At 33.9% G+C, this 15,379-nt stretch overlaps 1 protein-coding gene across 1 annotated transcript; it reads left to right on the top strand.

The window, feature by feature from the left end:
• The first annotated feature begins 5,949 nt into the window (after positions 1–5,949).
• On the top strand, positions 5,950–10,092 carry LOC127250836 (phytyl ester synthase 2, chloroplastic-like). Its single transcript, XM_051274267.1, has 13 exons — positions 5,950–6,325; positions 6,736–6,787; positions 6,962–7,017; positions 7,103–7,261; positions 7,343–7,441; positions 7,518–7,614; positions 7,738–7,846; positions 8,115–8,245; positions 8,444–8,813; positions 8,905–9,018; positions 9,137–9,222; positions 9,471–9,583; positions 9,654–10,092. The coding sequence occupies exons 1-13, from the start codon at positions 6,043–6,045 to the stop codon at positions 9,842–9,844; spliced, it is 1,860 nt and encodes a 619-aa protein (XP_051130224.1). The 5' UTR covers positions 5,950–6,042; the 3' UTR covers positions 9,845–10,092.
• The last annotated feature ends 5,287 nt before the right edge of the window (positions 10,093–15,379 follow it).

Genomic DNA, 15,379 nt, shown 5'->3' with positions numbered 1-15,379 from the left:
CGGTAGATCTCACCATTGATCAGTCGAATAAGTGGAACAACACCTTACACGAATGATTATATCAAATACGTCTCAACTACAATAGGTCTAATTCCTAAATGATCGTGCGACTAAGTCATCCAGTTATCCAACTACTATCGTCCACTATCCCCAAAGTGTTACGATACATCGAGGTCGAATATCCTAACCCCAGATGATACTCGCTTAGCACTACAACACACAGTGACTAAATGATAGATCTATAAAAATATATTTGATAAAATGTGCAATAAATGTGTAGCACATGAAACAAGTGAACTTACCGAAAAGAGATGGTGAGAGGCACACTATTCTCCTTTTCAGAAATTCACCAAGACAATCAAATATGTATATCAAATAGCATAAAATGTGATGTCTCACACATACATATGTACACACATATATAAATATATACATAAGGTTGGCAAACGAATCAAGTTAGGTTGGATTCAAGTTTAGGTAAGCTATAAACAGGTTAGAAAACTTCTGACCTGAACCTGACCCATTTAATTAAATATTTGATATTTGCAACCTTGACCTTTTATTAATTAGATCAATTTTAATATGATCTGCATAATCTGTTTAAGTTTAAAACTTTTAAATTTTAATTTAAAATCACAATTTTCACTAATAAAATTTTCAAATGCATAATATATATTAAAGAAAAAAACTACTCCCTCAGTCTCATATGCATCTATCCTTTTCTTTTTTGCACGGAATTTTAGAAATACTATTATTGTATTGGGATATAATAGAAGTAAATGTAAAAAGACTAAACAAACATTATTAGTATTGTATGAAATAAATGTAATGACATTTGTATAATATATTGTAAATTAGAAGGATATTTGTAAAGTTAGGTAGATAGTACAATTACTAAAAAAGAAAATGAATACTTTGTTATGAGACGGACTAAACTGGAAAAATGAATAAATTGTTTAGAGACGAAGGGAGTAATTATTCATATCACAAAATTGATATTCAAGAGTTGAATGAACAAACACCACACAATAGTTCACAACACAAACATACGATGAATTTTGTTTTTTCAGTCTATTGAAAAAAAATAATTTCAAAGTCATCCATTTGTTGGACTACTATCCTCCATTATTGGCAAAGTGTTACGGTACCTCGGGGTCGAATATCCCAACCCGAATTATTCCCTCGCCGAGCACTACTACACATAGCGACTAAACAATAGATTCATAAAACACATTCAATAAATCATGCGATATCTATGTAGCATGTGAAACAAGTGAATTTAGTGAAAATGACTGGTGAGACAACTTACCTATCATATTTATTCAGAAATTCGCCAACACAATCTAATATACATATCAAATAGTATAAAATATGAAGTCTCACACATGCATACATACATACACACATATATAAATATATATACATGCATTGACAACATTATACACATAATATCACATTAACCTTAAAATCAAAATCGAATGCACATGCATAACTAATTTCTTAAAATTAAATTTAATTCCAAAATGTTTACCACTTTGTTGAAACATCTTCAATTTTGTGATTTTATCCAAATTTCCCTCAACGTACACCTGTGTAATACCCCAAAGTTGGGCAGGTGTTAGGCTAACTTTTGTGGATGAGCCGATGTCAGACCATCCGAGGTTGAATATAGATTAAATGGATTTAATGTACTACTGATGTTAATAATGTGCATGTTCCTTTTCGGAAGCCCTACTGAAAGAAATCTGGAGTTAAGTCTTTCAGGGTGTGAGTGAGTGAGGACAGAAGCGCGCTCTCACAACCTGCCTCATTATTTACTCAAATTAGATGAGCTACATGTTTATTCATATGAGCTTTCTGTTTATTCAAAAACTAATTTCTCTAATTAACTCATTGGGTTTCAAAACATACTGTCATTTTTAATTTCTCTTGGATCAATACGAAATTCTCAGAATACAACCCTATGACTAAGATAAGGCTATTAACTAACAATTCATCGATTAAATAGCTAAATAGTCAAATATGAGTTTTTGAAGGATTTCTAATTTAATACATCAATATCCAAATTCATATTTAGAATTACAATTAAACTCTACGTACAACAGTCGAAATTAAAATCGGATGGCCAATTTTTTTTTTCTTCATCCTTTCTTTTCCCCCTCATTTTCTCCCTGTGTTTGCTTTTGCTTATCAAAGGTAAGGTTGGTTTGTTTATTTCTTAATTCAATTATATATTATTATATTATATTATTTTATACTATTATGTAGTATTTTATTATTTTATTATTATTATTCATCGTTATCAATATTATCTTCAACATTATCATGTTTGTTATTATATTATATATTTTATATTTATCCTTTCACAATCTTTTCAAATATAATCGATATAAAAAATAAAATAAAATTTATTTTATAATATTAATTTTTTGCTTTTATTAATATCATCAATAGATTTATTTGATATAATAATATTTTCATACATGCCAAAATCCGGAATTACATATAGTCTTGGAAAAAAATTTTCTCTATCTGATGTGTAATTTATTTTTCTGTTTGAGGAGATTTTTTTTTTCAGATTTTTTTTTCTTGTTTTTGTTTATCTATCGGTAGTCATATTGTGGCAGTGGAGTGTCATTACTATTATCATAAAGGCGATATCATTTAGAATTGTTGTGTTCGTACACCTTGGAATGCATGAAGTATTTGATCGTATTATCAGCCTGCATCTACAAAATTTCAGAATATCGTGTTTCTCTCACATCAAGTCCTTCCTTTCGGTTCCTCTTTTGTCATGGTCAATTCAGGTAGTTCTATGTAGTATTTTGATTCTGGTTGCTGCAATCATATGACACCTACACTTAGTCTTTTGATTGGTCCTACCATGTGTCCTCTTCACCGCCTATACAGACGACTAATAGGAGCCACATGATTATCGCTCATTCCGGATTTGTATCTCTACCATTTATATATCTCCATGATACTTACTACATTCCTCAGTTGACTCTAAATCTTGTATCAGTTGACCAACTAGTTGATCATGTAGTTACTGTTACTTTCTTCTCTTCTACTGTGCATCTTTAGGATCAACATACGGGTCAAATTTTTGGGCAGGTCGAAATGTGTTATTTAAGGTACAATCTCTGAAAATTCTTCCTACAATTTTTCTGTTGTTGCTACTCATACTCTTATTACTACCATGTCTTCCCCTAGTCTCTAATGGCACATTCGTCTTGCTCATGCATTCTTTTCTAAAATTCAATCTTTGGTTAGTAATGGTCATTTGGGTTATACTACTTTTGAGTTATTTAATTGCTTACACTGTCATTTGGGAAAATACCCAGTCTTTTCCTTTTTAGAAAATATGTCAATTGCAATTGAACCATTTTCTTTGGTTTATTATGATATTTAGGGTTCTTCTGTTTATTATATGAGTGTGTTGTTATTATATCATATTCATAATTGATTATTCCTATTTTATATTCCCTCCATCCTGCTACAAGAGTTACACTTTCTATATTTGGATGTCCACTTATAAGAGATATATTTCCTTTTTAATAACTACCTACCCCACTACTCATTACAAATACCCTTTGAATAACACTTCTTTACACAAATACCATTTCATTACAAATAAAGCCAATGGGCAAATTTGTCTTTTAACCTAACCAACTATTATTATAATATAATATTTCTTAATTTTCGTGCTAAAAGTAAATAGAACTCTTTCGTCTAGACAAAGGGAATATTAATATATTTTTTTAAGCACCATTCCGAATTACCTCAAATATACATTCAATATGCCCAAATGATTAAGACTAAGTTTTTATGGTACATGCAAACTCTTCTTACTAATAAAGGGCCTTTAATACAAGGGTTCTCCCTTGGTAAACTTTCTTTCTGCTTAGGGTACAGTGATTCAGCGTTTTTGTCCATACACCTCTCAACAAAAAGGTCACGTTGAGCACAAACATCGTCACATTCTAGATATTTTTCATGCATCTCTTTGTCTACCTCTTGTTCTTATAGGTTATGGAGGGAAGCTGCTTTTACTGCCGTCTATCTTATAAATCATATTCCATCTTCTGCAATCCATAATGTTACTCCTTTTGAATGTCTGTATGGTTAACCACCCGATTATAGTATCCTATGTCCATTAAGTTGTTTCAGTTTGTCCTTATCCCTCTGCATGAACATTCCAAACTAGAACCTTATGTGCATCTATGTTGTCTTTTAGGTTTTGGGGTAGAGCATAAATGTTATAAGTTTTGAGATGCGATCTCTAAATGGTTGCATATTTCTCGTCATGTAACCTTTTGAGATAGTGTCATATTTTCCACCATGTCTAAATTCCATGTCTCCTCTATTTCTGGTTCACCTTCAATCCTATCGCCGTGTCCTCTCTTGTTCCTTGATTCTGACCCTACGACTTCATCTTCACGTCCATATCTTGTTACAGTTGAGGCTTCTAATCCATATCCGACATCCTCTTCGGATGCTGAGTCCGACTACAATGCCTGGACCTGTCATACATTGGCGCTCACATCAAGTAAGTCATCCACTTTCTCATTCGCATGATAATCATTATTTTTATACTATCTTATCTCTGCATGAGCCCAGATCATTTCATGAAGTAAAAATTATGATCTGTTGTAGCGAAAACCGATGTCTGAAGAATTTTGGGCTTTAGAGAAGACTCATACATGAGATTTAGTTTATTTACTTCTAGATAAAACACTTATTGGCTGCAAATGGATTTTCAAGAAAAACTAAGTCTCGTGGATCAGTTGAGTGTGACAAGACTTGTTTAGTTGATTATCAAGAGACTTTTGCTCTGGTGGCATGTCTTACCTTCGTTCATTGTCTAATCGCAATTGTGGTTGTTCGTAAGTGGTATTTATCGCAGTTGGATGTCAAGAATGCTTTTCTTCATAGTGATCTCTTTGAGGATGTTTATATTACATTGCCTCTAGGTTCTACACCTTCTAAAGTGTGCAAGTTGCGGCGTGCTTTCTGTGGCTTGAAACATGCCATATATGCTTGGTTTTATAAGAAGGGTTTACTTATTTGAGATTTCATTGGATTTTTTTAGATTTTAAAAAGTCTGTGGATTGTTTTTGGATTTAAAAAGTTCACAGATCAGACACTGAATGTTCGGAGGGATGTAATTAGTAGATAATTAAAAATATATTAATAAAAATAATTAATTTAATTAAAATTAAAAAAATAAATTAAAAAATTTAAAATAACATTAAAATGTACTTATTTTCCCATTGAATGTGAGACGGATATAAATGGATACGTTACGTGGTAAAGAGGGACTAGTATTAAGAACCAGAGATCATGAGTACAGCCTGCACCGTTAGGGGTGAGCAAAATATCCGAAATCCGAAAATTCAATTCAAACCAAATCGAAATTTTAAATTTGGTTCGTATTTTTCAAATTTTCGGATTGGATCGGATTGAATTTTTAACAAATTTCGGATTTTCGGATAGGATCGGTGTACTTAAAATCCGAACCAATTCGAAATTCGAAATATAACATTTTGATATATTTTTTTATTATACATATTTAATAAAATATTATATTTTAATATAAAAAACTCAAATTTATTAATTATATTTTAATATATTTAAATTTTATATATTATATATATTTAATATTATAAAATAATAATAAAATATAAAAGAATTTAAAAATTAAAAAAAAAATAATAAAAATATTTAGAATTTCGGATTTTTTGGTTTGGTTCCGATTTTTTTAGTTCGGATTACGGATATTTCGAATTTCAATTATTTCGGTTCGATTCGGATTGATATTTTCAAAAATTTTGAATTTTCGAATCAATTCGGACCGAAAATAAGAATGCTCACCCCGTGCACCGGGGACAACAAATTTTTTAATCTATATTCTGTATGCGTGAATTGAATCGAAAAGCAGAAGTAAAGGGTGCGTTGGAGCGTTGACCCAGCAAATATAGAGACACATTGCCTGGGTTTGAGTTGCTCTAAAGGATTCTAGTCTAGTGCGGTGTTGGCGAAATGCTTCCGGTCGGGAAGACGGCCGTCGGAGCCAGTTTTCAGATTCCCTACCTCCGGCGGCCTAGAATCAAGTTGGAGGTAGGTTTTTGTTCTGGCAAAAGCAGGCAGCGAATCGCTTCTCGCGTGGTTCGAAGGTTGAGGAGTGCGCGTCTGAGCTCAAATGATAATGGCGAGCAGTCGAGAGAATTGGATAAAGTCGGTGGAGGTGAACCGCCGCGGTGGTTCTCCCCTCTGGAATGTAGCAGTCGCTCCTCAGGCTCTCCTCGTCTGCTATTCTTACCAGGTTGAGGTTTCCTTTCCTTTTCCTTTATTCATGACAGAGACAGTGATATTGAAGTCGCCATTCCATAATATTCTTAATTGTGCAGTCATTCTCGGTGAACATATTTCATATCAGGCATTAATGTTTGCTGAATTTGTTTGGAATCATAAACAGATATGATAGACATCTCAGAACTGCTCAAAATATACGATCATAGCGATTTGTGTTACTCGTGCCTCTTAAAATAGTAATTTAAGTTACTCTGGGTTGGGGAATTAATGTTAAGTCCACCGTTTGATGAATATTACCATGTGCTATAGACTATAGTCGTCATCGTCATCGTCATTGATTGAACGACAAAGTCACAAATTATTTATCACTGAATTTTCTCTATTCTAATTTTCAATTACATGAATATTTTAATCTCACAGGGATTGATGGAGATGGATTCGGTCTTAAGTTGCAACATGAGAAACTCGGCGAGTAAGTTGCGCTCAAAGTTGCATGCCCTTGGCTATGATATATAATTAATCATCATCACTTCTCAGTACTCCTTTGTGTGCACCAACTACTCTATACACTACTGACTGATATTCATTTACTCTTAAATCTGGTCCTGCTCTTGTTAACATTCTCTTCTAAATTTGTGTCGTCCAGGATTTTCGATATATGGTGCTTGCACATTCCTCTTCTTGATCGGACACGGTTTTCGGGTCTTTCTCAGCCTTCAGTCCTCCAACATTAGCTGTGCATATTAACTTTTAGGAAAAGGCTTCCAACATGTGTTTGATTCCCTAGATCTAGTAGCATTAGTAGAGAGCACCATTAGGTTCGAGATCGAGCAAGCAGCGGCAAGACCAACATATCTTGTGGGAGAGTCATTTGGAGCTTCTCTTGCACTAGTTGTTGCAGCGCAGAACCCTGATATTGATCTCATCTTAATCTTAGCTAACCCTGGTGCGAAGCTTGTATTTTTTGAAATATTAAATATAATATGGAAGTTTTCTCATACTTCTCATTTATTTCATCTTGCTGCAGCTTCAACGATCAACAAATCTTTGCTGCAAAGTGTTGTTCCATTGTCAGATGTGGTGCATAGACTTATGCAGGCTGGACCACATGTGAGCTGGATACCAGGTTTAGACTCCCTGTTTAGAAATCACATTTTCTTCTCTGCTGCTGTAATCTATATATAAAGTTGGAATGACAATAGATACAATTTTGTGGAAGCTGAGAATGATGGATGAGATGCAGATATTTTTGAATTTTAATCTTCATTCTGTCAAAGCTCAGGTCCTCATACTTACCAGGTTGCTTCTTTGAACTGGGATTTAATTAGTACAATCAGATAGAATAAGAGTTTAATATGAATATGTCATTTCAATAGGGATTCTCCATACAGTTGATGATTCTCAGTTTCATTATTCATACAGTGGGAGTGATATTCTAGTTTCTCATATAACTGAGTGTGAAAGACTACACAGCAAGCTTCAACACTCTGATGTTCGTTCGTTTCCTGGGAAGAGCAATCCACTATTCTTGGTAACGTAAAAGTTCTCTGATCTCCGCATATTGTGGACCATCAATGAAACGTCAAATAAACAGTGCTTTAGTCATCTAAACTTTGTTAGAAAGCCATTTTATTTCAATATATTCTCTCTCTTCTCTCCTCCCCCTCTGCCTGCCATTCAGTAACATAGAACAGTGCTGAGTTGTTTATAGAAACAGCATCTTTAGCTAATATGGAAATGTGAAGTTGCATGTTGGTTGATTTATCGAAATATGATGGGTACAATCTATTTATCTCCAGGATGATACTTTTGATTTGGTAGCAACCATAAAGCGATCTTGCTATTATCGTCGGGGAGCAACAATTGATCATGTCTTAGATTTCTTGCCACCAACTTCTTCGGAGTATAAGAAAACCTATGAACCGTTCAGGTAATAAGTGTGCTAATAACTCAAAAACATCTCAATTTGTCTTAGTTTCCAGTTTGTGTTGCAATATTACTGATTAGTGGGTGAGGGTACTAAATATCAGGTTTTATTTTGATCACTAGCTGAAACAGTCGTTTTCTATATATTAGAGATATACATCTGCAGATAATGGCTATTCACCGTCAAAGTAAAATTATTCAGGTGGATGGATGTGGCACTCAATCCTGTGATGCTCTCAACTGTGGATGAGAGGAATGTTGTTTGGGGACTTGCAGGAATTCCCTCTGATGGACCAGTTTTATTTGTTGGGAACCACATGATGTTAGGAATGGACCTCGTACCTTTAATATCCAGGTTTTGGTTCGACGGGAACATCCTGCTCAGAGTGATGGCACATCCATTTTTCTTCAGTAGATTGAAGAAAGGAAATTTGCCAGATTTGTCTCTCTTCGACTGGATGAGACACTATGGTGGAGTTCCAGTAACAGCAACAAATATGTATAAGCTTTTATCATTGAAGTGTCATGTACTGCTGTATCCAGGGGGCATATCAGAGGTTTTTCATGGGAAGGTTTGTGTGTCCGTTTTCCACCTTTCGATTGTTTTTTTGAAGCATTACAGTTTTGTCAACAAACTCTCCTTATCTTTCTTGTTACATTTAGGGTGATGAATACAAGTTGATCTGGCCTTCAGAACCAGAGTTTATTCGGATGGCTGCGAGATTTGGGGCCAAAATTGTGCCTTTTGGTGCCATTGGGGAGGATGATATGGTTGAGGCAAGTCTGCAACACTTAATGACTTCCCCTTCCCTTGGATAGGAAGTATTGCTCTTGTGATCATACACATTTGTTTATCGCAGTTAGAAGATAATTTATTTATTTTGTTGTGAATCAGTTGATATTAGACTACAATGATCAAATGAAGATTCCAGCCCTGAAGACCTTCATAGATGGGCTAACCAGCGAGGTGGTCAGCTTGAGGTAAACTGCGCTTTTCTTGAAACAACGATTGACTCTAGGAAGTGGATAACACACTGATGGCACACCTGGATCTTTATGTAGATGATGTATGTGTTTCTGTTGTATGCATCAAAAAGCACTGATTATCCTAAAACAGCTTGTTTCTCTATATGCATGCTAAACTATTCTCGATATGATTTTGTTTCATCAACATATGCTTCTGCTGTTTTCTGAATTCATGGTTTGGTCTGGTGGTAATGTTGGTACAGGAACAATAGTGAAGACGAGATGGGGGGGAAGCAAGTTTTTTACTATCCAGTGTGTGTGCCGAAACTACCAGGTCGCCTCTATTTCCTATTCGGAAAGCCGATCCCAACAGAAGGTGTGGCGTGTTATGTTAATTTCAATTAAATCCAATAATGTGTTGTTAGTTATTAATATGAATGGATCAGGAAGAAAGGATGTATTGAGAGATAAAGAGAGAGCAGGGGAACTGTACCTAGAGATACAGAGGGAGATACGGAAAAGCATTCGCTATCTCAAGGCCAAAAGAGAAAAAGATCCCTACAGAAATATCTTATCTCGTTTAGCATACATGGCTTTTCATGGCTTCCATTCTCAAGTCCCAACTTTTGAAATTTGATCACTCTCAACCTCAACCTACTTACCTATTCTCTCCGCCCATTGTTTATTAATTTTTTTATCCCTGTTACGCAAATTACCCTTCAAGAAAAATGTGTATGAGTTGAATACATATTTTATTGCATATAATAGGCAAAATAGCGTAAAATTCTCAAAATGATAAATTTGTACGTGAAGTTACTAAAATGACCCTATGACTTTATTATATGCATTTTTCTCTCCCTTAAAATTCAATACAGCTTAGTTCTTCCACAATGTCTTCTTTTCACTCGATTGTCCAGGTTCAAAATTCATAATATATTTAATTCAAAGAATAAAAAAATTTGAAGCGGATAGATCACGTTCTCAACCGATATTCATAAAAAATGAAGGCACACAGAACTTAGTAAAATCAATAGAGAATTGTGATTTTTCATCTTCTCATATTTATTAAGGTGCAGAGAAACTGTGTTAATTTATGTTTCTTTCTCCATTTTTCAGATATTTTTAGGTTAAATTTTAGGAGGAAATAATTCATAATTGGAGAAGAACTTGGTGCGGCTGTGAGAAGAAGAATTATGGAAGAAGAAGTAGAAGAAGGAAAAAAAATATTGGGAGGAAGAAGAAGAAAGGAAAAAATTGGGGAAAAAATACCTGTTGCATGCGGCTGCGGCTGCGGGTGAAGAAGAATTGAGAAAGAAAATTGGGGAAAAGAAATAAGAGAAAGAATCTGGTGTGGCTATGCAGTGTGAAGAAAAATTGGGGAAGGAGAAGAAGGAACTCAAACAATTAAGACCCAGAAGAAAGAAAAATATAAATATTTTCCACAAATTGACTGATTGACAAACAACTTCAGCCCATCCTGGCGACCGGTAGCGGCGGCGGTTCCCAGCAGCTTCTTTCCTCGGCGAACAAACAACGGGTTAATACTTCCGCCGACAATTTTTTCACAGATCTTCTGAAAGAAAATTACAGAAAAATAAGAAGAGAAATGAAGAAAAAAAAGATGGGAGTGGGCGTGTGGGAGAAAAGGGAAGAAAAAAAAGTAGGAGGGAGAAAAGGGTATAACGGTCCATTATGATAGAATTTAACTTATGTTAGTAGAATTTAGAGGGGAGGGGCGAGTGTGCAACGTTTTACAAACCACAAGTAGGTTTTTTGGAGTTTTAAAACCAGGGAGATTTTTAGCAACTTTGTGAAACCACAGGGAGATTTTATGCTATTTTGCCCATATAATATTATATTAATTAAATATGAGTTGATATCATAAAGTTAGATAAAAAAATTTTGAGTATGTAAATAATTACTGTTATAAAATATACCATATAAAGTATAAATATATAAGTATGTAGTAACAAATATATGTACTATATTATATATATACAGATGGGAAGAGAGAGAGAAAGCTTTGAAAGATAGTAAATGAAAATTATATATTTATAGAAAGAGTGAGAGAGTCGTAGAGAGAAATTTATACGCATCATTATGAATAATATTATGGCTATTTATACCCAATGCAATACATAATGAGTCATCTAAATGCTATTAAATGATTGACATCTACACTACACGTGTCATAGCACTCTCCCTTAGGTGTCATTAATTTGCAATAAATACGCCTCGTTAAAACCTTACTAGGAAAAAACTCAATAGGACAAAAATCCTAGTTAAGGAAAAATAGTACGTCATTCATGCATTAAGAATACTTTCCCTGATGTGGACATCACTTGAAATATTGTTTCCCCTGATGTGGACATCACTTGAAATATCGCTTCCCTTGATGTGGACATCATTTGAAATCTTGCAATCGACGCATCCCGATAATCTTTACCAATCTCTCTAACGTTGCGGTCGGTAAAGCCTTGGTCAACAAGTCTGTTAGATTTTGGTTTGATCGAATCTGCTGCACATTTATTTCGTCATTTTTTTGGAGATCATGACTAAAGAAAATTTTCGGTGAAATATGTTTCGTTTTATGTCCCTTGATATATCCTTCTTTCAATTGCTATACAAGCTGCATTATCTTCGTACAAAATAGTAGGATGATTATCATTTTCAGATTTCAAACCACAATTCTGTAAAATATGGTGAATCTTTGATCTTAACCAAACACACTCTTTACTGGCCTCATGAATTGCTATTATTTCTGCATGATTTGAAGATGTGGTAGTTAATGTTTGTTTAGTGGATCTCCAAGATACCACTGTACCGCTACAAGTAAACATATAGCCAGTTTGAGACTTGGCTTTATGCGGGTCAGAAAGATACCTAACATCTGCATATCCAATCAATTCATGTCGAAATTCTTTTGGATATAATAGATCAAGATCAATAGATCCTTGAAGATAACGAAAAATATGTTTGATTCCTTTCCAATGTCGTTGTGTTGGCATTGCACTAAATCTGGCCAATAAATTTTCAGCAAATGCTATATCTGGTCTAATACTGTTAGCCAGATACATTAGTGTACCAATAGCACTTAAATATGCTACTTCAGGACCAAGTGCTTCATCATTCTCATGTTTTGGTCTAAAAGGATCTTTAATATGATCGAGAGTTCAAAAGACCATTGGAGTACTTAATGAATGTGCTTTATCTATTTTAAATCCTTTCAATACTTTCTGGGTATATGCAGATTGATGTATCAAAATCTCATTTTCCAAATGTTTAATTTGTAAACCAAGACAGAATTTCGTTTTCCCAAAATTTTTAATTTCAAATTCTCTTTTCATATATTCAACAGTTTCTTGGACCTCTCCAGGGTTTCCAATTAAATTCAAGTCATCCACATAAACAACTATTATTACAAAATTTCTCCGATATTTCTTTATAAAAACACACGGACAAGTAGAATCATTGGCATATCATTCTTTCAATAATGATTCGCTGAGACGATTATGCCACATGCGACCAGATTGTTTGAGCCCATACAAAGACTTTTGTAATTTAATAGAATAACATTCTTTTGGCTTTGATTTGTATGCATCAGACATACTAAATCCTTCAGGGATTTTCATGTAAATATCACTATCCAATGAGCCATATAAATATGCAGTTACAACATCCATCAGACACATATCCAAATTTTCATGTACTGCCAAACTGACAATATATCAAAATGTTATTCCATCAATTACTGGAGAATATGTTTCATTAAAATAAACTTCAAGTCTTTGAGAAAAACTTTGAGCAACAAGTCTTGCTTTATATCTGGAAATTTCATTATTCTCATTTCGCTTTCGAACAAATACCCATTTATAGCCAACAGGCTTAACACCTTCAGGTGTTTGAACGATGGATCCAAAAACTTTCTGTTTTTCCAATGAATTTAATTCAGACTGGATCGCATCTTTCCATTTTGGCCAATCTATTCTTTTCTGACATTCATCAATTGATCTAGGTTCTGGATCCTCGTCATTTTCCATTAGATCAAGTGCTACATTATATGCAAAAGCATTATCCATAATTCTATCATTTCGGTTCCAATGCTTTCCAGTAGTAACATAATTTATTGAATTTTCAATAATTTCATTCTCTTTAGGAGAAATTCTATTAGGATTACCATCCTCATCAAGTTTATCAGGATCAATTTATTTAAAAATCTGATCCATGTTACTACTTGTTTCTTGAGGATTCAAATCCAAAACCCTTTCATTTGTTCCTCTTTTCTTTCGAGAATTTTTATTTTTGGAACCTATAGGTCTGCTACGCTTTAGGAGTATATTTGATTCATTAGCCCTTTGTATTTTGTCTCCAAGAATAAAAATTTTAGCAGGTACGTTTTTAGCAGCTATAAAAGATCTAGTGACCCTACTGGCGTCACAAAAAATATCATACAACTGATTTGCTATTCGCTGCAAATATAAAATTCTTTGCACCTCTAATTCACTTTGACTTGTACGAGGATCAAGAAATCTGAATGGTATTTTTCAAATAATTTCTTTTTTCAGTTGATCAATTTCTCCTCCTAATGTCGAGACATGCGACTCGTCAAAATGACAATTAGCAAAATGAGCTGTAAACGAATCACCAGTTAACGGTTCAAGATATTTAATGATAGATGGTGATTCATACCTGACATATATCCCCAATCTCCGTTGGGGGCCCATTTTTGTACGTTGGGGCGGTGCAATTGGCACATAAACTGCGCATCCAAAAGTTCTCAAATGTGAAATATTGAGTTTTTCATTGTACACCAATTGTACTGGGGAGTAGCTATGATAGCTTGTCGGTCTTAATTTTATCAGTGTTGCAACATGTATAATTGCATATCCCCAAACAGATACAGGAAGTTTGAATTTCATTAACATAGGTCTTGCAATTAATTGCAGCCGTTTTATAAGTTATTCAACTAGACCATTTTGAGTATGTACATGAGGTACAAGATGTTCATTGTCAATTCCAATAGACATGCAATAATCATCAAATGTCTTAGATGAAAATTCACCTGCATTATCAAGACGAATTTTCTTTATTGGGTGATCTGAAAATTGAGCTCGTAATTTAATTATTTGAGCAAGCAACCTCGCAAACGCCAAATTGCGGGTGGATAATAAACACAAATGCGACCATCTAGTAGATGCATCGATAAGTACCAAAAAATATCGAAATGGTCCGCATGGTGGATCTAAAGGCCTACATATATCACCCTCAATTCGTTCTAGAAATGCAGGGGATTCAGTTCCCACTTTTGCTGATGATGGTCTAGTTATTAACTTCCCTTTTGAGCAAGCAACACATTTAAACTCATTTGTATTTAATACCCTTTGATCTTTCAAGTTATGGCCATGGGTATTTTCAATAATTTGTCTCATCATAGTATTACCGGGATGCCCAAACCGGTCATGCCAAATCATAAAATCTGTAGACTTCTGGTCTACCAGATATGTTTCAACTGCATTAATCTTTGTTTAATATAATCCGAAAGACAATGAAGACAATTTTTTTAATATATATTTATGTCTATTAATGAATTTTGTAATCAACAAAAATTCATTATTTGACTCACTTGATGTCTCAATATGATATCCATTTATGCGAATATCATTAAAACTTAACAAATTTCTTTGGAATTTACTAGAATATAATGCATTTTGGATATCAAGTTTTACTCATTCGGGGAGAAATATTATCGCTCTTCCAGAGCCCCAATTAATTTCGCACAACCACTTATAGTATTTACCTCAATTTTTCCCAACTTCAGGTTGGTGAAATATTTCTTATATTTCAAATGGTGTGCGTTGATGCATTATCAATGAGACATGAATTGTCTTTCATATTATTCATTATAGTGTGCTCAACATTCATATTTATTCTTCTGGGAGAAATATAAAAATAAATATATCAGAAATTTGGAAAAAACATACATAGTTGTCATATTACTACAAAATATAGAGAGCATAAAAAAATACATGGATTACAAAAATATACACATATTTATATGTGTACTATTATATCGCACTTTCGAGATTTTCATAGTATACACCTTCATGGTGTACTAGAAAATCAGATACATCTAACTATGTATTATCAGTACATTTATCACCTTCACTACCAC

The sequence above is a fragment of the Andrographis paniculata genome, unplaced genomic scaffold (assembly GCF_009805555.1).
Source record: "Andrographis paniculata isolate CXL003 unplaced genomic scaffold, ASM980555v1 Contig11END, whole genome shotgun sequence".
Classification (NCBI taxonomy): Eukaryota; Viridiplantae; Streptophyta; class Magnoliopsida; order Lamiales; family Acanthaceae; genus Andrographis; species Andrographis paniculata.
Note: the sequence above shows the minus strand (reverse complement) of the source record. Positions and strands in the feature narration are given on the sequence as shown.